The sequence below is a fragment of the Limanda limanda genome, chromosome 17 (genome assembly GCF_963576545.1).
Source record: "Limanda limanda chromosome 17, fLimLim1.1, whole genome shotgun sequence".
In the NCBI taxonomy this organism is placed as follows: domain Eukaryota; kingdom Metazoa; phylum Chordata; class Actinopteri; order Pleuronectiformes; family Pleuronectidae; genus Limanda; species Limanda limanda.
The window spans coordinates 9,888,795-9,913,632 of NC_083652.1; the positions used below are offsets into that span (position 1 = coordinate 9,888,795).

General features: G+C 42.2%; 4 protein-coding genes across 6 annotated transcripts in view; 3 read left to right on the forward strand and 1 right to left on the reverse strand.

Annotated features, from left to right (window-relative positions):
* plekhh3 (pleckstrin homology, MyTH4 and FERM domain containing H3) overlaps window positions 1-1,771 on the forward strand; it is a 35,439-nt gene extending 33,668 nt beyond the window's left edge. The window contains exon 13 of the mRNA XM_061090682.1: window positions 1,355-1,771. Coding sequence (XP_060946665.1) covers window positions 1,355-1,531 — 177 coding nt within the window. The 3' untranslated portion in view covers window positions 1,532-1,771. The remainder of the gene's footprint in view (window positions 1-1,354) is intronic.
* Window positions 1,772-4,154: 2,383 nt separating this feature from the next.
* On the reverse strand, window positions 4,155-11,922 carry tubg1 (tubulin, gamma 1). Its single transcript, XM_061089647.1, has 11 exons — window positions 11,770-11,922; window positions 11,338-11,450; window positions 10,482-10,649; window positions 10,316-10,384; window positions 9,141-9,220; window positions 8,916-9,042; window positions 7,522-7,608; window positions 6,782-6,931; window positions 6,449-6,601; window positions 6,190-6,351; window positions 4,155-5,307 (listed from the first exon to the last, which is right to left on the reverse strand). Exons 1-11 carry the CDS (start codon window positions 11,816-11,818, stop codon window positions 5,110-5,112), a joined length of 1,356 nt encoding a protein of 451 aa, XP_060945630.1. The 5' UTR covers window positions 11,819-11,922; the 3' UTR covers window positions 4,155-5,109.
* Window positions 11,923-12,040: 118 nt separating this feature from the next.
* retreg3 (reticulophagy regulator family member 3) lies at window positions 12,041-19,390 on the forward strand. 3 transcript variants are annotated; one of them, XM_061089962.1, is made up of 10 exons: window positions 12,041-12,074; window positions 13,623-13,887; window positions 15,774-15,880; window positions 16,443-16,473; window positions 16,572-16,698; window positions 16,817-16,901; window positions 17,464-17,601; window positions 17,821-17,894; window positions 18,577-18,709; window positions 18,798-19,390. In XM_061089962.1, the coding sequence occupies exons 2-10, from the start codon at window positions 13,640-13,642 to the stop codon at window positions 19,337-19,339; spliced, it is 1,485 nt and encodes a 494-aa protein (XP_060945945.1). In that variant the 5' UTR covers window positions 12,041-12,074; window positions 13,623-13,639; the 3' UTR covers window positions 19,340-19,390. The 3 variants fall into 3 exon arrangements, with proteins under 3 accessions (XP_060945945.1, XP_060945944.1, XP_060945946.1); XM_061089961.1 differs by lacking the exon at window positions 12,041-12,074 and adding an exon at window positions 13,312-13,378; XM_061089963.1 differs by lacking the exon at window positions 12,041-12,074 and adding an exon at window positions 13,409-13,541.
* Window positions 19,391-22,562: 3,172 nt separating this feature from the next.
* On the forward strand, window positions 22,563-24,548 carry psmc3ip (PSMC3 interacting protein). Its single transcript, XM_061089858.1, has 7 exons — window positions 22,563-22,694; window positions 22,782-22,871; window positions 22,991-23,102; window positions 23,344-23,489; window positions 23,591-23,644; window positions 24,024-24,083; window positions 24,197-24,548. Exons 1-7 carry the CDS (start codon window positions 22,563-22,565, stop codon window positions 24,251-24,253), a joined length of 651 nt encoding a protein of 216 aa, XP_060945841.1. The 3' UTR covers window positions 24,254-24,548.
* The last annotated feature ends 290 nt before the right edge of the window (window positions 24,549-24,838 follow it).

Sequence of the window (24,838 nt, forward strand, 5' to 3'; positions counted from 1 at the left end):
TAGCTGCTGATTCCAGGGTTACAGTTACAGTTGAAGTGTAGGTGAAGGTTGACGCTCGGAGACGGCGCTCTCACACACCATGTTTAGGCAGGCGTGCGCAGGACCAGATTAAGGGTGATGGTCACCGAGGCTTACTGTGGTTTGAGTAGGGTTGCAAAGGGGCGGAAAGTTTCCATGGGAAGTTTAGCTCGGGAATTTTGGGAATTTTGAAAAAATACACAAATTAAACGCTGAGCAACAAAAACATCATTCAAAACTCTATTTTAAAGATGTATGAAATGCAGCACACACTGCACGTTGCATTTCAACCCTCCACTGTGCATTCTTCCATCACATGCACAGATAACTCCCAGCATCCTTCACTCTACAGCACTATTGAGGCCTGCTGTAGTGTGCAGGACTAGTCAGGTAAGATTCGATGATATGACTGGGGAAAATATATTAGCATGCTGATTGAGGATTTTCATGTGTTCATCTATCCTATTTCCATTAATTTATCCATCAATTGTAAAATGTGTTTACAGACGATTCCAATTGTTTGGCTAACTATTTATATCTCTGGCATTGCATTAGTGTTTTTTTACAAACTTTTTTCTCATCTTATTCTACAGAACAATGCCACATGCACTATCTCATGTTTGGAGACATTTCACCCCATCCAATGTAGAAGGAAAGGCTGTGTACATTTGCAAATACTGTGCAAAGACCTATGTTAAGAATGACACAACGATGCAGAAGCATAAAGTCAAGTGCCCAAAGTTTCCTCAGGGCTCAAATCAGCCTATGACAAAACAAAATGTTTATATTTATGTCTGTTTATGACAAGGTAAATACAGTTAGTATAAATTAAACTTCCCGTTAATTCCCATCGAAAGTTTCCAAACTTTGAATATTCCCGGAATTTTGCAACCCTAATGGTCACCAAGGCTTGCTGTGGTTTGAGTGGTCACGTCCACCGAGGTCAGGTCGGACGGAGACACAGATGAACGAATGAAACGCTCTGCCGTCGCCCTCCCTTCTTTTCCTCCTGCAACAGCTGCTGAGCAAAATGTGTCAAAGTGATGAAATCTCCACACACATGGGAGGCCTCTTTTTCTGGATGTGTGTGCGTCTGTGTGTGAGTGCGAGTGTGTGAACGTGTGTGTCCCCGTGAGAATCTGCCAAACGGCCTCATCCTCGGCTTCTGGACGATCCAGTTTTTCGAGCAGCTGGATGACATCATGCTTCTCCACCCTCCTGTGACAGTGCCAGACAGACACTGAGACTGCCACCAGTCTGACCTCCCTCCCTCCCTCCCTCCCTCCCTCACTCACTCACTATCTCTCTCTCTCTCTCTTTCTTTCTCTTGTCACAGCTGACTGAGATCATGCAGCTGATGAACGCATATTTCAGTGCCATCCGCCGCCAGCGGGGGGGGAAAGGGGAGGACCCGGACGTCTCCAAAGCCGAGAGCACGGACGTGGTGGGCTTCCGTCACCTGGGCTCCATGCGGACGCCCACCCTCCTGGAGCTGCCCTCACACCCCGTCTGAGAGGGGAGCCACACCCGGACCCCTCACCCCCAGCTCCCACCGTCGTCCTCCCTCCACGTGCCCCCCCCCCTAGGAGGCCCAGACCCCCGGTCCTCCTCCACTGGGAACCGCACGGCAGCCAAAACAAAGAGGGCTGTTTTCACTCCCCATCCGTGAAAATAAACCCTCGGCGCTGAGCTTTCCAGCTGAAGGAGCCGGGCCAGTGGGGGAGGGAGGAGGGAGGGTGAAGGAACGGCAAAGCACGGGAAGGGGGGGGGGGGGGTGGTTGTGTTGTTTTTTGCGAGCGAGGCCTAGAAAACCCAAAGAAACCAGTGCGGTTGCTGATGAGGTGTCACGCGTACCACACACACACACACACACACACACACACACACACACACACACACACACACACACACACACACACACACACACACACACACACACACACACACACACACACACACACACACACACACACACACACACACACACACACACACACACACACACACACACCCCATCCTGTCACGCAACCACCTCGTATACCCCACATGGCAACACCCCCCCCCCCACAATGTGAGACTTTAGTTGCTACGTCAGGGAGAGAGACAGCAAGACTTTGGACTTGTGGTAACAATTAGCTGTGGTCCCTCCCCCCCTCACGGAGTCATGGCTCACACAGTGTGCCGTATTTGTGTTCTCTTTCCTAGAAGGCAGTCGTCCTCCCCCCCCCACCCACCCGTGCAGCGCCGAACCAGTTCTGAGAACGTTCGGTGACAAACGCCTCCCGCCTCCGGCTCTCCCTCCCTCCCTCCCTCCCTCACCCACACACAGACTCCTCACTTTCTCACGTATCCCTGTACGCCGACGACATGCTCATCAGAGAGACAGTTAGTTTTCATAAGATCCCGGCCGGGCTTGCATTACCTGGAACTGTGGATGCGGTGAGCCATGTGAACTTGGAACCAGGAGCAGATGTCGAACTCTTGTAGCCAAGTCGTTTTTGGCCGCCGGGTCCACGTAGAGACTCTCACCGAGGAGATGTTCAGTCGCGAGTGCATTCTGATTGAGAAACTTCTTTCCCCTGGACGACAGGTTCAGGATCTTCTTGGGACAGTTGATTCACAGAAACCAAAGCATTTTTGGAGCCGTTTTTGGTTTTTGTTCTGTTTTTTTTTTGTTTCCACCAAATGCTCTGATGTGTGTCCTTTTGTCGTGCTGCTCGTCGTGGCTGTAATCCTCGACACCGAACTTGGTTAACACTTGACTGATTGGATCAATCTTAGCTTGTGTCAGTTGCTCTTCTAATGCAGCTCCGCTCTGCTGACAATAACAGGTGCTTCACTGTTTATTATTGTTATTTTTCACAATGTATTAATCATTGAAGACATCGAACCCCAGACCACACAGAAAGGCCCCATTCAGAGCTGTGGATTATTTCATATTTATCATGCAGTGCCCCCATCTGTCCCCTGCTATTTAAACAGAAACCTTCTAATCATGCCATAGGTGCTTTTGTAGTATTATTTATGTGCTTTTTTTTTTTTTTTACTGTCTTTTATGTCTTAAATGCAGACCCAGGTGCATTTTGATATTGGGGTTGCTTTAACCGATCAGAGCCATGAATGCCTTTGGTTCTGCTCCGTATGATCAGACGTGTAACTCCTGTGTAGCTCCTTTGTGTTCACTGTTTTAGTGTTTTTGTTTCACCAAGGCATGAGTTTGAGCATGGACCAAAGATATTTTTAATAAGCTTTTATAACATTTAATAATCCCAAAGCAGACAAATCCCCCTTTCGATATATTTTTTTTTTTACACCTGAATATCTTAGAATATTAAACCCTCCTGTTGTATACACCTTTTATATTACTGTAGATAACCGTTTAGGAATCTTGAGAACAATAATTGGCTTTGTAAAGATGATTTTTCTACAGGAATGTCTGCAAAACAACCCCATGCGATAACCAGCGACAAAACTAAAAAGAGTTCTCAATATGGACGACCTTGATGAGTCATAGCCCTCTCTTTCTCTGCGCTTCTTTTTTACTGCAGCTGCAGGCAGCTCTGAGCTACATGTATGAAAAGGAAAAGGAAAAAAAAATCAAACTGCGGATGTTGTTGCTTTATATTACGCTTGTTTGTACGCTGCACGGTACCTTTTTATGTAATGTGTGTGTGTGTATAGTTAATTGCACTATTGTTTGTTTTTAACCAACTTGGAAGTGCAATAAAAACTATAAATACTGTATGTAATTAATAAAAAACAGCACCATTTTACCATATTTAGTGTTTGATACTATTGTTCAGCCTCATAGCTCATTTCCTCCATTTCATTTCCAGAAAATGAGCCTTTCTTGTGCCTCAGCTAGTGAAGCCGTGTAAGACTATTGTTTCACAAAGAAACATTTTGATAAAAGGCCCAAGTTTGGCGCCAGACCTGGGAGTAAACCCCCCCCGTCTCCAAGCTTTTCTGGTTACAAACAATAGCAGGTTGAGCAAGCGTTGCTAAGTGCCTTAACGTACCCCTGTGGTAATGAGCCTTAACAGAGTTCGTTGAATGGGCGTCAGGACACAGCAGCTCCAGGTGAGGGAGAAAATGCTCTTTAATTTTTGTATTTAATAAAAGTAGCATGACTCTGGTTAAATCAAAAACAATGTGTTTATTTTCAGCAGGTCCAACAAGCAAAGCAACAAGGGAGAGTAAATTCATCAACAGGAAACAGACCGTCGGTAAGCCAGATATTATTTTAAGTATATTTACAGGCAAAGAGATGAAGCATTACAGTGAGGTCCAGCCCTGTACACAGACCTGGTCATCTGTACAAACTTAATTCCTTTCACTCTGGGTGACATTTGCTGTTAACATGTCAATGCTGTGAACAAAGCAGATATGTTTACACCATTTTCTGGCCTAAACCCAAGTTCAACTTAATTCTTAAAGGTCATGTACTGTACAGTGGTGACAATTGAGCAGCGCAAATATGAGAAAAGCACCATTTGAAATGTCTGGGATACAAGAACCGACATTAACCATCATGCATCCAGCCAGTCCTACTCCCAATTACTGAAGACAGTCACTTTATAGTCTGTCGACATTTTCCTGTAACTCAGCTGTGCTTGAGCTCATGTAAGAAATAGAACAAAACAAGGCAACAGGTTCTTAAATTGCTGAAGCAAAGAAATAGAAAAGGAAACAACTATCAAATAGATTTTGTAGAAAAACATTAATGCTTCCTGCATAGAATTGCAGAGAAGAAGCGCTCATCCTTTTACTTCACAAGACTATTTACTTATATAAACTACATTTCCAAACTTAGCCTTTTTAACTTTTGGTTGGTTTTAATGACCGTGGGTGTTACCGATCATCCCTCAGTCAGCCCACTGTGGATGTGTGATCGTTCAAACGCATAACAAATCATATATATATAACATGCTGCAAAAAGCTGATAAATATTTTTCCCAAGAGAAGCAGCTTAAGTCAAATGTGTTTATTTTGGGACATGTATGTGTGTAAGGGGGATGAATGGAGTTAGAATAAACTAAGAGCGCTAGTCATTGAGGAGTTGTGGCTGAGACTCAGCACCTGTAAGTCCGTTCACTGGTCCTGTGAGCCCCAGCAGATGTAGTCGGGCCGCGTGGCTGCCTGGTACTCGTCTATCAGCTGCTGGACCACTTCACGGGAGTTATCCAGCTCGTCAAAGTTGTCCTTGAATATGTCCTCTTTGCGGAATTGCTCCAGGAAGGCCTCACGCTTACGCAGTTTGTCATACTGCCGGCACGTCCGCTCAAACAGCTGTGGGAAACAAGCAGAGAGCAAATCACAACTAGCACCAGGAAAAGGGTTGGGTTTCAGGTTCCTAGCCTGACTTCTTTAGAAACACACTTTCATTTTGCCTATTTTTTTTTTTTAATTCTGTTACAAGAAAGGAAAATGAAACCTTCACTGTAACTTCCAAAGATTACTGTACATTTTGCTTACTTTTATTTAGACCTGAAGTATTTAAAAAAAGTATAATTCAGGCCCTGTAATGTGACGATGAATATTATATCAACAATGTCAGAGGACAATTTTTTCTTGCTTTACAGTTCATGTTTTAAACCAGCAAAAGTTAAATGTCAATTTTCGAGTAAATGTCATGTTTAGCAGCATAACAAGCACAAACTTAATTTGTGTGGAATTCCCCTAGAACTGCTGCTGCGGCAGCTCAACTTTACTCTTTAGGACGATGCATTTCACACAAGATTAAAATGTAGATTGGTTTCAAGTGTCAGTGATACATTATGGAAAATATGAATACAGTAATTTTTAGAAGGTAATTTTTACAATTGCTGTTAGCAGCATACACAAACAAACTATAAATCCATGATAACTTCCCCCCAAACACTTTTCATTTAATGTATCATAGACAGACTGGGAGAAATCCTGCCTCAATGGCGAACCATTTGTTAGTTATAGATATAGACTTGTGTATGGTCTGTTAACTATAAGACCCCCAGCAGAGAATACCTGCTCACTTACGCTGACAGTACCAACCTGTCAAAATTCGCACTGCCAGGAACAGTTGAATGATTAATAATGAACATTCCAACCACACACAGATCTGTGTTGTATAAATAAACAATGGAGGGAAATGTAGCTGAACAGGCTGATGTCACAACTGAGATAAGCACTTACAGAGGAAATACTCGTGTGGTTGGCCATCATCAGACCACTGACCCGGTGGGCCGAAGGCAGGTAGGGGGACTTCCTGGACAACGCCACCTGGATGCTGGCGGGACCCCAGGGGATGAAGCTGGCAAGTTTGCGTTCTCGGATTCTTTGGAGGCTTTTATGAACCTGCGACAGAGTCAGTTCAAATAGGATTAAATGCCGTACAGACATGTTAAGAGGTTATTATTTACACTAAACTACACACACACAAACAAAGGCATACCTGTGTGGGGTCGACCTCCCCCTGGATGATGTTAAGGATGGCAATGTAGCAGTGGTGTTGCTGCCTCTCTCTTCCGGTGGACACCATCACATTCTTGGGTTGCAGAAGCCTCCTCATCACATCCAGCACTGTGGTTTTCCTCACACTAGCAACCTGAGGCACAGTGGGGAGAGTAAAGAGCCGGCTTCTCAGTATTTCAAATAGTAACTGCCGATAGCAGGAACACTTTCGATCGACCGACAGTGGTTTGACCTTGAAGCACTTTGCACTGGGTGCGAGTAAAAAGTTCCTCAGTTTGATTTAATTTCTCTCAGTGGTCTGACCACAACTCACCGACTGGTCAGTAGTGAGTGGTGTGTAACCAGTCATAAGGAAGTGGAGGCGGGGTGTGGGGATGAGGGATGCAATCAGGCCAATGAGGTCGTTGTTCATGTAGCCTGGGTAGCGCAGGGTGGTCGTGCTCGCAGACATGATGGTGGAAACCTGCGTGTACGAAGGTTCAATTAGGCACAGAGCTTTTAAAATAACTGGTTAGAGCTTCAAAATAAGATAAAATCTGAATGTCTAAAATGTGTCATGACATAACAGAAAAAAAGTATCTTTATAATAAAGTACATGCGAAAAGAACCCTAAGCTACTTCATCTGAAATCATTTTCACACTTTCAAAAAATTATAACATTTATATAGATGTATAATTATAATATATAGACACTTATAATGTATATACACTTATAATTTGATATAAACAATTATTTGAAATTATATACACATTGTCTATTTCGCCCAACACTACAAGGAGAGTGCGTGGCTCTTTTCAAACGCTGAAAGGTTGACGTATCATTTGGAAAATGCAACGATGTGCCACTCATTCCTCAGAAAGCTGAGATCCAGTCTGACATGCAACTGACTCGCCAAACTAGTTTGTGAATCTGGTAATTTTTTGGAGTGAGCGAGGTGTGTCTCGTACAGTTTGCATTCTGAACAAAGACAACATGCCCTGGCAGTTGAGTTGAATTCACACTGGAGCGAAAACTAAAAGCTGCCCACTGACAGGATGACACGTTTCACTCACCAGCTGATTGATCTGGGAGAACGAGGGGTTCTGGATACGCAGTCTGTCTGTGGCGATGCGATTCAGAGCCGTGTTATCCAACACCACCTGACACACAAGCCCACAGAGTAATTATTAGACAAACTTAGAGAAAATTGGAGGAATAGATCCCCTCCAGCAAAACAACATGGGTGAAAGTCGATACACTGCTACGGAGTCAGAGAAAGAGTGATAGGGTATCGGAGTAATGACGCATTCAAGGAACCTTTTAAAGAAGCTACACAGTGTGCTGTTGTTGGGAGAGCTGCACATAGGAGACGCACTGTACAGCTGCAACAGGGGGAGCAATTCTTGGGCAGATTCTATTAGCTTTCCAGCTAATTTAATACACATGAGGGGCTTATGCAAGACCCTGGAGGAAGTAGGTATTAGAGAGGAAACCCCATTAGACTGTCAGAGTATCTCAGACTAATACAATCACTGATTTCAGAATGGGATTGAATAAGTTCGATTTGCGATGCCTCAGTGCCGGCACAGCAGTTTGCCTCTTTAATAGTCACAGCTACACAAGCACAGCAGCGTCTTAGATAAGTAGCAGTTCAACAAACTGTTCGATAAAAGTCAAATCTTGAGACCTATATTCTTTACTAAATTATTTGTGCCGTTTTCAGTGTTGCAGACATAAAATGACTCAAATGTATCAAAGCTGGTTTCAGGGCACGGTTAAATACACCAATGAACTGTAAGCTTTAAGTGGAATATGATAGGATGGGCAGCTGGGCAGTCAAATTACCAATCCCTTTCATAAGTGGAGAGGGAACAATCTCAGCCTTCATGTTTATGATTATTTGGGTGGAGTTCTCCTTTAAAGGCTAAATATCCACATCCAACCGCCTAGTTACAACTTGTCCACTGTAGAAGTGCTCGTCAATAAAATATAATTTTCTCAGGCTCACTGACAACACAACAGGTCTGTGAGACTTAAATCAAGCTCTATTCATGCTTTTATACACGTTTGATGTCCTAACACGGTTTGACATGTGTACTCGCAAGTGCTTGCAGCGGTTTGACCCCTGACATTTTGTCAGAGCACGTGAAGCCAAATGTATTTAACTGTCTGACATCACATCATGACGTTATTGGTAATTTGACTGACCACCTCTCTTAATAAAATTATTTTGTTTCCTGTCTCAGCTCACTGATTGTGGAATAGTTTGGCGTCTCTGTTGGATTTTACCTTTGGTTTGACTCAAGTGGTAAAATCAAAAGCTAACCAGGGGTTGTTAAAAAAATAATTCATTCAAAACAGTCATGTTTATGTCATCTTGTGGGGTTTTTTTTGTCCCATGGCAGCATTGTGAAGCAAAGGGAGCAATTTGATTACACAACACCCCTTCACAAGTGCTACTGCTCACCACACAGTCTGCATTCTGGGTGAGCCTCTTCAGCGTCAGCAGCGAGTTGTACGGCTGAACGACCACGTCACTCATCTCATCCTGGTTGGGGAAAACAGAGTAAGTCTGCACCAGCTTCTTTGGGTACCTGGGGATCATAAAACAATATATATATATATATTAACATAAACACACACCAGATCACTAGAAAAGTTAAGTGCCCAAGCTGCATGTGTGTTTGTGGACCTGTCATTGAGTTTCTCCAGCAGATAGGATCCCAACCCAGAGCCCGTCCCCCCAGCGATGGAATGGCACAAGACAAATCCCTGGAGAGACAAAGTGTTGCTCGTTACTCGCTGTGCAGATCCACAGCTACAGCCTGTGCCACGTGTGAGTTTAAAAACTCACTGTAAATTCCACTGATGCAGAGGGCTGAAAGTGTGTGGGTGACCAAATGCCTCTCTTCCTCAGCAGTTATATAAATGGGAGTGCAGCCCCACCTCACAAATGGGCTCCCTTATACCCCCCAAGACAGCCCTGTAATACCTGCCTTCTACACTCGCCCGGCTATTATCACCAGACTTTCTACATGCCACACCCTGCCAACATACACATGCTCGCGGCAACCCGGCCCACCTTCCTATCCAATGCACACATGAGTGCACACACTAAATAATAATGGGGGGTCATAATGTGAATGAGTTACAGAAATTGCAGACCTTAGAGGGGAAATGTGAGTGTTATTTTATGGGAGGCTGGCAGCTGAAGAAAGTCCACCAAGGGAAAAAAAAGAGAGGCTAAGAATAATAATGAGGGATGGCTGGAATTTGGCTGGTTTCAAGAGGACAGGCTCTGACACCATTTGAACATGCTGCTTCTATCAAATCATTCCTTTCTACATGGATTTAAACAACAAAGTCAAAAGAGTGTCCAAGACAAAGTCCAGTGATACTAATCAGCCCACGGATGGATTACAGAACAGGCCAATTTGTTACAGGCTCAGCGCCCCAACGGGTCAGCAGGCCACAGGAGATGCTGCCTTCTGAGAAAAACCTGCTAAATGTAACTAACAGAGTCTGAACATGACTACAGAGATACAAAATGTCCAAACGGAGATAAGTGGTTACAACAAGAGACAAAAAAAACAAGTACAAAGAGATAGAAACATGACCACAAGAAATCACCGGTCTGTGCCCAGGACATTGACTATAAACAACACTTTGCTACTTTCTTGGATGCTTGAGATACAAGCTCAGTAGGAAGCTGTTATTGTGTGAAATGAGGGGGGGGGGGGTAGTTAACTGTACTGGGTAATATTTCTAAAACACACACATATTACTTTGTTTCTCTATCAGTTTTCAAAAAAATCCACACAGCCACAGCACCAGGGAAAGTCAGTGTGTGATAAATGATGAACTTGCCTCCAAACTGTCACTTCCATCTGCCTCACGGTCAATGATGTCAAAGATGTCTTCTTGGATTTTTTTGCCCTAAAGGAAAAAAAAAATCACAGGTCTATCAAGTTATGTCTCTATTTTCATGATAGATCGAAGTTTAGGAGAGGAACACGTGACAGTCAGTGATCACCTGTGAATATCCACTGGCCCAGTTGTTGCCAGCCCCTCCTCCGTGCTCAGAGAGGTAGATGTTCTCTGGGTTGTAAAGGTTTGCGTAGGGCGAGTTGAGGATGGAGTGGATCACCCTGGGCTCCAGGTCCAGGAGCACTGCACGGGGGATGTAGTGCTCATCGTCGGCCTGTGGAGTTTCACGAACAACCAGAGGTGAGCTGGGGAAACTGGGCTGTCTGAAGGAAAGCTGTGTTCTAAACATTATTTGACACTACAAGTGCGCTACCTAGTGGTGAACAACATAAACTGCGCTGTATATAAACTCACTGAGCACTTTGATTCAAGATTCAAGATTTTTATTGTCAAATGCACAGAGATAACATGAAGCATTCGCTGGCATTGAAATACGTGGGTCACAGGCTCTCTTTAAGCAATATTCAGTAGTTGCAACAAAAAAAAATGAAATAAAATAGAAATAGTATAAAATAGAATATCAAAAATTTAAAAATAAAATATATATATCTAAATATATATCTTTACAGATGAGGAGACAAATAAAACAACAATAGTTCAATTTGTGCAGTAGTGCAAAGATTCAAATATGCTTATTACGAGGAACACCAGCACAATAGATTGTCTGTGCAATCATCAAATCGGAACCTAATGTTAAAATCACAACAGAGAACAACAATGTCTCCTCCTGCGCTCATGACTTGGGCCACTAACTGGTTTACTGTGGGATCTGTTGATGTTGAGGAGCTTCCTCTGCATGGTGAGGACAGGAGACATCCAATGAGGAGCAGCTCTGGGGACAGACACGTCCTTCAGATGAGAGAGGACAGAGGAGACAGGTGGGAAACCCCTGCTCTGGTTACCTGATAGAAGAACACGTCCTTTCTGTCGGTGCCCTCGGTTGCGAACTCCTCGACAATCCCCTCTGGACTGATGCCATGTTCTCCACACAGCTGCTTCCAGAACTCAAACCCGACTGAAACGGAAGAAGGAGCAGGGCTGGCATCAGCTTCACATTTGGGGCATTCTCACTAACTATCGCTGACCTTATAAGTTCATTAAACAAACAGTAAACAACGACTGGTAGCTAACATCAACATGCATTAAGTTGTATTGTATGCAGTGAAATCCCAGTAGCCACAGGTTAGCTCGGTTATACTGACTGTAGTGGAGTTAGTTGTGTTTTGAGCTTAGCTCGTCTTGATGGTAACTAACAGAGCATCTCCGCTAGCTGACTCTGGTGAACACAGGCTAGAAGATGGAGGATCTGAACATGAAGTGCGTCTTCCACGTACTCTGGTTTCCACACTGTCCCAGCTGAAGCGTGATGATTTCCCGAGGCATGTTCGGTCCTTGGTTCAGCTCCTGGTTTAGCTAGCCTGCTAGCTGCTGGCTAGCTAAAAGATACAAGGGGACCAGACAGCAGAGTGAGACGCTGCCTGCTCCTTCCCGCTTAGAAGCAACAAAATGGGGTTAAAAGTGCACAGCGCCACCTACTGTGTCGGTGTATGTAGAGCCGCTTGTCACTTTTTAAGATAAGATAAACATGTATTGATCCACAAACCGGGGAAATCCAGTTGTTACAGCACGACAGAATGAGGTAGACAAGATAATAAAAATATACAAGACTTAAAGATTCCTTTGAATTACGACCACTGTCACTGCAGGAGTGGAGTTGTTTGTTTACGGCGCAGCATCAAAGGATTCATCGTCCATGTATGTCCGCGTTACAGAACATCGTGTTTTATTGGCATGTAATCCAACTTTGACGCCACGTCACGGTTGAAATTGTAAGGATTATTATTATTATTTTTTCAGGCAAATGAATTGGCTTTTTGAGGGCGTTAACATGCTCAAATTATTACCGAAATTTGCAGAAAAGTAGAAAGTGGTGAAAATGTACGTCTTCTGGAGGAATTTTCAATGGGCCTAGTAAAATGGCTCAACGGTGCCCCCCGAGACCCCTTGAACGTGTTCACATTGACCGATCGTCACAAAAATCTATACAGGTGTATCATGACCAGACAAACTAAAAAGTCTACAGGTGCAATTTGTCCATCTTCTTCCTGTGCTTAGTTTCTCATGGGAATGAGCAGGTAATCCAATCCTTAGTTTTAATATAACTGCTAGAGTTTGGCAGGCTGTCGTGTTGGCAGGACTTCAACCACCTATTCATTGCACAATATCTAACACTAGTTTTATTCAATTTATTAGTATTCATAAGTATTGCATGCTCCTTATTATGGCTTTACTGATGTCTATCTTTTACTGCCCTCTTTCTGCTGTACTTTGCAAATGTCCCCACTGTGGGACAAATAAATGATTATATATTTTTATCTTATTTTTTCTAATAATATACTTATATATTTTTACAAAATAGCTTAACCAGTCAACATGTTAAAGAATTTATATCCAAAATACTTTGATCCGACCAAGCTGGACATTGTTTATTAGTTAACATAATCAAAGCTGACTCGTGTACATTAACTAATAGGATTAGTCCTTAACAAATAAACAATGAATTAACAAGTATTAAATGTATTTGTAATCAGGGCTATGTTACATTCTGTCGCGTCTACTTCTCAGATTTTATTTGTGTTTGACATTTCAATGTTTAAGGGTTATATTGTTTATTTCAACTTCACCAGGCACCTTCACAGCTATATAAAAAAAACAAGTAAATAGAAACACGAACATTTCAACCTGAGCGTTGATGAGTTTATTTGTCCACGAGGCGCTTCAAAGTAAACAAAACTCAAATATTCCTATCGCACCTGAACGCCGCATCACAAGGGGGGCTCGTGCGGATCCTGATTGGACCGCTGCGCTTTGAGAAAAACAGGTTGCGCCATATTGTCCTGTTCCCGAGGAGAGCGCCTCATTTCTGCAAAAAATGACTAAATAGTGAGTGTCAGTCTTTTGTAAACACATTCCCGCAGTAGCCGCGGTAGCTCGTGTGCTCCTAACCCAGTCTGGTGTCCCGCTGTAGTCGCTAACTCGCTGGGTCACCTGGCGCTGCTAGCTGCTAGCTGCTAGCCTAAACCTGTTAGCGGACATCTGTTAGCCGGTGTGTTGAGCCGTGCTCCCGGTCTCTCTACCTGTTTCCTGTCAAGTCTTCATCGCTCACTTTAACCTTCCTACCCCACAGGCTTCGCTTATTTTAAGATGGCTCACACTGGGACACGGGAAGGCGCACACATGGAGGACAGCTCCGACACGCAGGGCTCTGGTGTCTGCCTGCGGAGTCGCCCCGGCTCCAGCGAGAGAGACGGCCAGGTACGGGCTGTCAAAGCCGCCCTTCAGTCCCGGCTGGGGCCCTACGAGCCGGTGCTGACCCGCCTGCAGTCCGTGCTGGTGTGGGAGAGACCTCTGCAGTGTGTGCTCCTCTACACCGCGGCCAACGTTGTGTTCTGGTGAGTTTGTGTGATTTGATGGCAGACTTGTGTTATTCACACAGAAAAGACTAAAGGCCAACGTGACTGAGAGCAGCTGGTGCTTTGACACAATGCTAACGCTTCACCTGTCAGTTGAAGACAAGACAGATGGCTGGTGGCTCTATTTATAGATCCACTCCACAGATGCATCGAGCTTTACTCCAACACTTCTCTTCACTGAACCGGCTCCTTGATATGAAACAGTGAGGTGGCTGGTTAGTGCACTGTACCTGTCTCACTGCTCAGGCTCCTGTCTGTGAGAGAGTCACAAGTCCATGTGTGGTCACTGCAGCATTGAGAGTCTCTTTAGGGGTCTACTTGTTAGTGGCTTTGATACAGCACATATCTGTGAATAGCAGTATATCTATACATATACTAGTATGTTTCATATTGTGTATTCATCACATGACTGAAAATAGAGCATGTAAGTTATGTAAGTAAAGTACATAACAACTATTGGCATCAAAATATAATTTAAATATGCAAAATGGGTCTATTCAGAGTGTTGTATTATACTATTATACCAAGTATATAATTACTGATATTACATTTGAACAACCGTTAGTTGGTTTTTAGTTTAATCTCTATGTATTTTATTTTATAATATTATTATATGTTTATATATATAAATTGGTTGCTTTGGCATTAAAATTAATAAAGTTAAGTTTAAAGTACAAAATGTTCATCTGAAATTACTATTGCTGTTGCGATTACTATTGAGTATGATGATGAATAATTTTCTTTAAAATATATCTTTACAATATTTTGGTATATATTCACTCAGCTATAACATAAATTCAGCGTTAAACAAGTACAGAAGAAATCAAGAATGATGAGGAAGACTGGGTCAATTTTTGGATACATTTTAATATTTTTGAATGACAAGAATCACTGACCTGGCATCCAAATGAGGGAAAGAAGGACTGTCCGGCCTGCTTCTGATGTTCAGGCATTCTGCTTTGAATCAATTAGACCACTGGGCATTTCAAACCGTGCAAACTGTCTCCCATTTACTTTACTAGTCTTGAACACATTAAGTAGGGAAGGCCAGTTCCTGCCCAAAGAAATCAATTAATGTCCTATAATGATGCGTCATCACTCCATCCCTTGGAGATGGGGCGGCAGTATAGAAAACCTCTGACAGTAGGTCATTGATGATGTCCAGTTTGAACAAGCAGGAGTGACAAATGGGCCCAATACAATTTAAATCCAATGCTTCCACAGCACAAACGGCCTCTTCAGAAGGAGCTGTAGAGATACAGTATCAGTAGAACAGTGTGTTCTATTGTTTTTGTACTTTAGTTCAAGTGTACACACACACCCTTGTATTTACTAGTTCCACAATGACCTAATTATCTGCAGCTACTAATTGCACTGCTACCCCCAAATACCTATTCACACCATTGTGCCAAAAAATTCTTTGTTAGGTTAATCTCTAACTGCTGATTGGCAGAATCCTATAAAATTGTTGTGGTCAACAAATGTTGAAGTCTTGTGATCAGAAACTGGAGCAACACTTAAGGAATAGGTCCAAGGCATTGAAATGAAGTTGCCTGAACAACTCATGTGTTATATTTTAATCTAGAAGTACAGACTGAAGCTTTTATATAACAACAGTGCCACTACTTTTTAAGAGGAAATGTTGTATTCTCATCCTATTTAATTACCAAATTTTAGCACACATCGGAAAAAGGTTGGACAGGTTCCTCTTTTTCAGATCCGACTATGGGAAAGAATAGATCATCACTTGAGGGGTTTAAAGTTTTATCAATCCTCCACTAGGTTTTTTGAATTATATAACTTTGTTTACTCCTGGGGTAACATTAATGGGATGTACTGTTGTCATGTGCTCTGTTGCCCTTCAGGTTCTTCGCCTTGACCTCACTGCGCCTCCTGTTCCTGCTGGCTTTTGGTCTGGCTGTGTTTATCAGTGTTGATACCTGGAGAAACAAGATCTGGCCAGAAATGAGAGGTGCGTGCTAGAGAGTCTGACACATTCTTGTATTTCATAAAATGTTACCCCTGGACCATTTTTCTTTTGTTGATTGTATCTTAGATCATTCCCCTGTTTTTACGCCATTGCCTCAAATGTACTTCTGTTATCAGAATAGGTATGCAGTCCTGCGCCATGGACTTTACAAGTGGGTCGTATTACACAAGGAGCAGTTAATATGTTTTTTAACTTGTACTGAGGGAACAAAGTCCTGTGGATACTGCAGATGAGAACTGAAGGCTAAATGAACATAATATGTCCAAGCCAACAGGAACCCCCATAGCTCACCTGTTTGAGCACATGCTACAAACAAGGCTGAGTCTTTACTGTAGCAGCACATATTCAAATCCAGATGCTATGATACATGTCATCCCCTCTCTCTCCCTTTCACTTTCTGTGTCTCTACTATCTCTATCTAATGAAGCAGAAATGTAAAAAAAATATAAACATAAAACCTGTTTAAGCTACATTTTCTATACAGCACACGTTTGTTACAGGGTACGTATTGTTTCTCAAAGTGATGTGTTTTCTCTCTCAACAGTCCAAAAGGTGGAGGAATCAGAAAATGAGAGGTTTGTTACTTTAGGCACAGTTTATCACTGTCTGTAATTCTTAAAGCATTAATGATATTATAAGACAACCACTAAAATTGATTTGTTTAAATGTCCAGCTGGGGACTGGTGCAGCCTGGCATCATCAGTGTGCCTGAATTGTGCCACCATATTGCTGAGGCCTGGGTCAGCGGAACAGTTCTCAAGTCCAATGTGGTTCAGTACAAACGACACAACCCTGGCAAGGTAAGGGACACACAAGGTGTCCAGACAACCTCATTCCATATATATGAATACATGCACCAGAGTCAACCTGTATTATAGTTGCTGACCTCATTCCCTGTGTGTTTTGTTGCTCCGTCAGTTTTGCATCCTGACCTGTGGAGTGTTCACCTGTCTGGCTGTGGTTGGCCGCTACATTCCTGGCTTGGTGCTTTCCTACTCTGCCTGTGAGTCCCAGGAGTTTTACCTGCCCTAAATAAAGACCCAGGCCCCTTCATAAGACCACAAGGACAGGGAAACTTAGTCTGACTGTTTCTATTAAAAATGCATGGGTGGTGAAACAAGATCTGTGGTGCCTCAGTACCAGGGCCTAGTCCATGAGGTGATTAAAGCCAGGATGAGACACACGGGGCAGGAGTGAAGGAGGGAATGGAGCCAGACAGAAAGCTAAGGAGGTCAAGCTCAAAGCAGGCTAATCTCCTAACCTCCAACCAGTGTAGGCTGCAGAGTTTGGGAGTAGAGACCTGCCAAGGCCCTCTGCTGTGACGTTCAGAAACAATCCACAGCAGCTTGTAGTCTGCATGTTAACTCCCCGCTGCTGCCTCTGTTTCACTCTGTCTATCTCTACACAGTCATGTTAGTGTCTATCTACTCTGAGCAGAGTACCTGAAACTGGAACTGTAAAAAACAGAAGAAACCACAATTTCTTCTTATCGCATACCCTACACAACACAACAGAATTACCTCTTTCCCCTTGATGACTAAGTTATGTTTGCCTTTATCCTCTAGTGTTAGCTACTCTCCTGGCCCCTCTGGCAGCCTATCACAGGGTCTTTCAGCATGTGTGGGTGAAGCTGGAGCCAGTCCTGCAGCGGCTGGATTTCAGCGGCACTGGATACATGATGTCAAAGCCTATTGATAATCAGTGTAAGTAGTACATCCAATTTTATTACGGTGTCAGCAAGTTTACCTAACTTATAGTTAGGTAAACTCTCTGCATGCTTAACTGACAATGCAAATTTAAGTAAAAAGCTACCATAGACACCATCAACAAATAAATGTGTTGTTACATCACATAAGTTAAATGATATATAAGATAAAAATACTTAACTCTTGATATATTTAAATTTGAATATTGTTCTGCAGTTCTGCGGAGGCCGATCCGTGGTTCAGGTGAACTCAGCGACAGTGAAGAGGAGTTGGCTGCTTTCTGCCCATCAGTAAGTCTGAAAATATTTCAACTAGATTGTCACATACCTTTTAAAACATGAATTTAAAACATGTCGGAAAGGTTGACATTGTGCTCTCACATAGTTGTTATGGGAATGTGCTGAACTTTTGGCCCCCATGATCTTACTTTCACTTTCACTAACTTATGCAAGCTTCACCACAATATGTGTAGAGACATGTCTCATCTTGTTTGATCGTTCACGCCTTTCTTCTGTTGATAGAGTTTTAACGTGCGTTCTCCATTGTCAATTCAATGAGACAATGAGAACAGTTGGAAACTTACGACAGCTGAGATAATGGGGACTCTTTCTGTGGCAAAGTGTGAGATGTGAAATTAAACATGGACTACATAGCTACGGCTTTGTTTTCCGTGAGGGTTATTTACAGTAGCTCATCTAAGCTGCTTCCTGTTGAGGTTTGGAACTTCACATGATGTGCTCTGTCTGTCATGTTTATTTTTGTCTTGTGTGTGGGTGATGAAGCCTACAAAGAGTGTTTGAGCAAACTGAGAAAATAATGATGGAGTCGTACAGAAAGTTTTCAAAATCTTCTCTTAACGAAGCCAAAAACGTCAAGTTAAAGTTTTTGCTAAGGTTGTTACTAACATCAAAAAAGAAAATGTAGCACACCACTTAAAAATATTTAACATTTAAAATCTGTTGTCTCTTATAGTTTGATGATGCTGTTGTTGCAAAGGAGCTTGCGCTGACAGACTCTGAGCACTCTGACGCTGAGATGTCCTACACCGAGAATGGAACATTTAATCTATCACGTGGTCAGACCCCACTCACAGAGGGCTCTGAGGGTAAGTGTGCAAGTACGGTCGATTTTCTTTTCATTGGTTTCTGGTTTGTTCTTGTCTCTGACCTTGTCGCTTTCTGTATTTTGTTCAGACTTTGACAGACACAGTGATGCTGAGGGATCCTTTGCAGCAGACCTCCAGGACTTCCCCTCCATAAACCCCGATGCCACTCTGATGGATGACGACGACGACACAAGCATCGGGTTACCTAGCCTGGCTCTTTCCGGGCTAGCTAGCCATCGGGCTTCAGTGCTCGATGCTCATCTGGACTCGGACCAGGAGGATCTGGATGAAGAGCTTTCTCTCAGCGGCCTGCCACCTGCCTCTGATTTTACTGGAGACTTGGCAGGAATCATCGCCAGCAACATGATCCAGGCGGCGTTGGCCGGGGCACTGCAGCCCCGGCCTCATGCTGCCCAGCGCAGAGAAGGCCCTCCAAAGGCCAGAGCCCAGCGGAGCTACCGCAAGCAGTCCAGCTCCGAGCTGGACACAGACATGGACGGAGAGGACTTTGAAATGCTGGATCAGTCTGAACTGAACCAGATGGATCCCACTGGTGGAGCAGGGGGTAGTAGACGGGGAGAGAGCCAGGGGTCTAACTTCTTATCTAGCCTGCTGGGTAAACCACAGTAGTTTGCGAATGTACGTATATATGTGTGTGTGTGCGTGTGTGTGTGCGTGTGTGTGTGCGTGTGTGTGTGCGTGTGTGTGTGTGTGTGCGTGCGTGTGTGTGTGCGTGTGTGTGTGTGTGTGTGTGTGCATGTTGATGAGCTGTGAATGTGATGATAGATTCCAGCAGACCTGCTTCTGATTGGCATCAGTTTATCACTGTGAAGTATTTTATTTTTTCCAACTATCTCCTCTACTTTTAAACCCTGATCATCCAGAAAAAACAACTTATACTTTGTAGGCTGAGCAATAGGAAAAGCAGCTACAAAAAAACAGACAATAAATTAACCAGCATTAATGAGCCTTGCTGCAGTTAAGAGGGTTTTTATTATCGACATTAAATGAAGAACAACATTTCCCATGAATCTTTTCTACAGGGAGGTCGAGACATACAGGGCTATTTAACATGGGACCAAACATGACATTCCTGTTGGTTGAGCTGAGCCATGTTGATTAAACGCCAACGTGAAACAGCATTTCCATGTTTTGCCTTTAAGTGAGTGAAATATTTGAGATGGATAAATTAGTCCCTGCTTTTTCCGTGACATTTAGTCAAAAAAACCAGTTAATATCTCTGTAGATGCTCATTCTCTGTCCATTCAGCTGACATGAGGCTATGATCTGTTAGAAGTTATTTGATGTTACAGGTAAACAGAGTAGAATTTAATTTCTTTTCCAAAGACTTGTGGATTTGAACAGAGATTCTCCTCTATTAAGAAGATGAATAATATTCAAATCAAAGTTTCAGTTACTTTTCTGTGTGGTTTTCCGCTGAAGACATATTCATATATTATCATTTGCTGCTTATTTTATTACTTTAAAAGTCACGTTCGTCTTAAGATCTCTGACCCAGTGGAGCATTTGAAGTTCGTTTTTATTTGTGCCGCAGGGTTAGATAAATATCTTTGTATCTGAATAAGTTCATTTCCCTGCCCTTTAATACAGCTCAGTAAAACATTGTGTCTATGTTTTATATCTTGAGCAAGCCCTCAGCTTGGTTTCTTTTTCAGAAGAGATATTCAAACACATTTCTTTGTTTTTGTCATCTTAGGTTTTCTTGTAGTCGACAGTCATGCTGAACATTTTAAAGAGAAAAGTCTAATATTCTTCTATCAATGGATATTTTACTATTTTTAAGAGAAAACATGTTTACATTAAAATGGGCTAAAGAAAGTTGTCCTCATATCCTTTTTCTAAGTATTATTGGCTTTGTGTCATAATCTTTCAATGGACACGGCACGTCAAACACACACAAGCTACCGTAAAGATGTAATATTTGAAAGACTGTAAAATGCTGGGAGACACATTGCTCGCTTTCATTGTGTTATTTAGAGAAGACAAGCTGTAGCTGCGAGAGCTGGATCCACAATCATGAAAGTGATGTAGAAAAGTGCACTGATAGGACATCGCTGGGATTTTAATGCTAAATAAAAACGAGTAGGAAGAGGAGGAGAAGTTCATATGAGTTTGTTTGATCACCTCAGTTACCGAGAAAGTTGCTGCTCTCTGAATAGTCACCTGCTCAATGAGTTACCTGTCATGTGCATAGTAGTTGTATTTTCTTCTCTGTATCTGGTTTTGATATGTTTTGATGTGCAAATCATGTTGAATAAATTGTTTGCAATTACGTTTTGTCTCTGGTGCAATCTGACAACAATCTCTAGTTATTCCAAAGTGTCTGATTAATGACTGAACTCTGCAAAGTCTTCGCAGTAAAGTCTCAAACTTTAGAACACTGACAAAAGCACCCACAACACATTTGAATACTTGAGAGTATCGGTTAGAGTCTGTCTGGGGTGAATCCCAGCTGTGGTTTAAGTCTGCTGAACAAATTGAATGTTCTAACACACACACAATGGACCAGATCAATTTATTTGAAATTAAATATGTCTAAATAAGTCATTTGTTTTCCTATGGTCAAATATATATACACTTATGAGGATGATTTTTGTTTGTATTTTTATTTCCAAAATGAGTAGTTAATTTACTATATAGAATATGCATTAATATAATATAGATGTTTTTTCAGCTTAACGAGCTGTACTGACTTCATCTGAGACAACTCAAAGATTACAGAGCTCTCACTCTGCTCTTTTTCCCGAATATCGTAAACCTCGCGTAAAAAGTATTGAAGTCGTCAAAATTAAAAAAAATAAGCAAATAAACAACCGAAATCATGATTTATCATGATCACACTTGATGTACATAAAACAATCCGTTTTCTAAAACGAAATCAACGGCTGACTTGTCCCATCAGGGTGATTTCAACCCGAGTGACGCATCCTACGACAAAAGCGATCTTTTCCGTGACGCGCATTTCGCGGGAGACTCGGTTGGGGAAGCTGAACGCGGACGAGGTGAAGATGAGTAAAAAAGAAAACGGTGAGTGAAGAGTTGTTGTTTTATCAGAGTGGGATGTCAGGTGACTCGGACTTACCCGCACCGAGAGAACCACATGTCAGCTGATGCGTGAGAAGGCTTAGCCCAGAAGCTAACAGCTAACGTTAGCTACGTAGCCTGTAGCCTGGTAGCAAGACAAGCTAACTGCCCTCAGAGCTCTCTACCGTTCCTCTGGCGATACGCCCACTTTCCACGGTACACTTCTCCTGAATTTAACAACAACCTGTTACTGGTTCCATTGGATCGAAGATACCTTTATATTTATTGAAAAATTCACTCCACAATAAAGTCTAATACGCTGTAAATCTCCAGGGATGTGTGTGTGTACCGTGTTTTCAATGATGTGAGATCAGTGAGCAACAAACTGATCCTGAAGCAGATGGGTGGCTGCAATTTGGCCAATGTTTCCCACAATGCAACAGTCACAAGGGGTCACTATTGTCAAACTAATGTTATAACTAAACTTTATATCTGTGTATTGTACAAACAAGCACTGAAATGTGCTAATGGTGGAATACATAACATTTTAAAGTTTACTATGACATAATTTGGTTTATGTTTTCAGTGTAATTCATGGAACGTTGCATTATTGTTTTTACTTTTTATTCTATCATGCATTATATTAATGTGTCTGTTTGTGTCTATTTGCTCGTATGTAAATACCTTTTAACATGTTTTTATTTCTGTAAACATGTTTCTATTTGTATCTATATTGTATGTAAAGCCATTTGATCTGCATTTCTTGTATGGAAGGTGCTTTACAAATCAAGTTCATTATTATTATTATATGATCACATCGTCCTGCTTGTCATCCACAGGTGCAGCGGTCATACTCGCCTATTTGAATGAGAAGAACCGGCCATACAGCGCCCAGGATGTCTTCTGTAATTTACAAAGGCAGCACGGGCTGGGCAAAACTGTGAGTTCAAAATGCATCTGCAAGAGGCACTGATGTGTGTGTGTGTGATAAAATGACTAAATGATTGTGTATTTCTGATTCCACCAGGCAGTTGTCAAAGCCATGGAGCTACTGGCTCTTGAGGGCAAGATAAAGGAGAAAATATATAGCAAGCAAAAGATTTATTTTGCGAACCAGGTTAGTGTGTTCATCTGTGTGACTTTGGACACGTGGTGCTCAAAGTAACATGCACCAACGGATATTTATCACTATTCATGTGTGTTTTGTCTGATACTGTCTGCCATCCCTCTCTACAGGCCCAGTACAGAGAGGTGAATGAGACCGACCTGAAGGGGATGGACGCTAAGATCTTGGCGCTCGGTGCAGATGCTCAGTCCCTCACGCAGACCTGCAAACAGTTAGATGCAGGTGCAGTACACTCTGCTAGTTGGTCTCTCAAGATGGAGCATGGTGCATGATTTCTTAGAGTCATCTCAGTACCATAATATTAGCACCTTGTACTGTTTTAGGCTACAGGATGTTGTAGTTTGATACACAAGTGCAGTCAATGTTTTGCAGAAGTCCCAAGTGTAAGGAAGAACGTTTTTGTCGTGCTTTATCTCTTTGAGCGGGGATGTTGTGTAACCTTGTGTGAAATCTGTGATAACAGAGCTAAAGGAGCTCAACAGCTCCCTGACAGTAAATGAAATGGAGTCAGAGATCCGAGAGCTGAAAGCAGAGTGTTCCGGGTACAGAGCGCGCCTGGAGAAGATAAAGACGGCAACGAATTACGTCACGCCTGAAGAGAAAGAGAAGGTGCCGAGTGCATTTTCTAGTTCCATCACACTATCTCAGGAAGCTCTTCCTCTTTTTTTAAAATTGACTTTACGATAACCTCGCAATATTTTAATTCACAGGTTTGCAAAGAGCGGACAGTTTACGTGAAAGAGTGGAAAAAGAGGAAGAGATTGGTAATGTCACAAACATTTTCTGCTTCTAGCTTCTTGAATTTGATAAGTGTGTTGATGAAATCCACGTGGCCTCTGAGAAATTGTGGTTGTCATTTTCATTTTAACAAACTAAACCTTTTTACCAAGAAAATCTGCATATTAATGGTTAAAAGTTAGTTGCTGCCCTAAATGTACATTTTGAGTTGTTTTTTAAATTGGTGCCACATTATATGTTCTACAACTGTAGCTCTTGTACTGCTACATTTAAAATATAACATTTTATAAATATTAAAACAAAATATCGACTGTGAATGAAAAGCAAAATTATAAGGACGTTTTTTAGATCTGATAACATCTGTTGTCATTGTTAAGTTTTAAACTCTGTGTGTTTCTCTTTAAGGCTTCCGACATGATCGATGCGATCCTGGAGGGATATCCTAAGAGCAAGAAGGCGTTCCTAGTGAGTGAAAGCAGCTCATAAAAAGTTTCTTATGTTTGTGACAACCCTAGTTGTTTGGTTTCTGTGGCAGCATTTCTTCTTCACTAATGAATAACCTGGTGCTTCTCTTACAGGATGAAGTTGGAGTCGAGACGGACGAGGACAAGAAGGTGGTTGTTCCGAGTGATTGAGAAAAGCTTGTTCTGCTACTTCATCAGCCTTTAGAATCAGAACAACCTGAGCCACGTCACATTTTATTTAAGGCCGTTCTTTTGTACAAATAATACAGGTTGATAAAAGGCAACTGGAACAACAGCTTTTTATAGAATATTTATGCACTATGTATTGTTGTTAGACAGCACTCAGGGATGCCCTACATGTCTAGAATGAAAATGGCTATGACTTCATTATTGCTCTAAGAGGTTTATATTCTTTGTTCTTATGTTTGTTGTTGTTTCTGCCACGTGTTTTGAAAACTGTTAAAAGAAAAACCCATATTTTATTAAAACATGGACGGTTATTCACATTCCATTTTTGCCTTTGGGCTGTTTTTCATTCAGTGTTGGGGCACACATGCACACAAAAAGTTATTTAATTTTCACCACATGAACATTTGATGCTGAAACACAATCAAACTCATGGTTTTCTCAGTTTTCTTAAAACACTGGAGGTTATTTCAGGGTTTTTAACCTGTTATTTACAGGTTAAAAACACTCTTTGAATTGACATACACACGTTGCCACTCTATTGGGTGCACTTGTAAAATCTAATGCCAT

Excerpts from the sequence above, each read along its gene's own strand:
- psmc3ip (XM_061089858.1), top strand. The coding sequence starts at position 22,563 with ATGATCACATCGTCCTGCTTGTCATCCACAGGTGCAGCGGTCATACTC. Across the intron at positions 22,872-22,990 it reads AGATTTATTTTGCGAACCAG|GCCCAGTACAGAGAGGTGAA; the intron begins GTTAGTGTGTTC and ends CCCTCTCTACAG. Across the intron at positions 23,103-23,343 it reads CTGCAAACAGTTAGATGCAG|AGCTAAAGGAGCTCAACAGC; the intron begins GTGCAGTACACT and ends CTGTGATAACAG.
- tubg1 (XM_061089647.1), bottom strand. The coding sequence starts at position 11,818 with ATGCCTCGGGAAATCATCACGCTTCAGCTGGGACAGTGTGGAAACCAG. Across the intron at positions 10,385-10,481 it reads GGGCCAGTGGATATTCACAG|GGCAAAAAAATCCAAGAAGA; the intron begins GTGATCACTGAC and ends TTTTTCCTTTAG. Across the intron at positions 6,932-7,521 it reads TCTCCCAGATCAATCAGCTG|GTTTCCACCATCATGTCTGC; the intron begins GTGAGTGAAACG and ends TCGTACACGCAG.
- retreg3 (XM_061089962.1), top strand. The coding sequence starts at position 13,640 with ATGGCTCACACTGGGACACGGGAAGGCGCACACATGGAGGACAGCTCC. Across the intron at positions 16,902-17,463 it reads GGTGCTTTCCTACTCTGCCT|TGTTAGCTACTCTCCTGGCC; the intron begins GTGAGTCCCAGG and ends TTTATCCTCTAG. Across the intron at positions 17,895-18,576 it reads TGGCTGCTTTCTGCCCATCA|TTTGATGATGCTGTTGTTGC; the intron begins GTAAGTCTGAAA and ends TGTCTCTTATAG.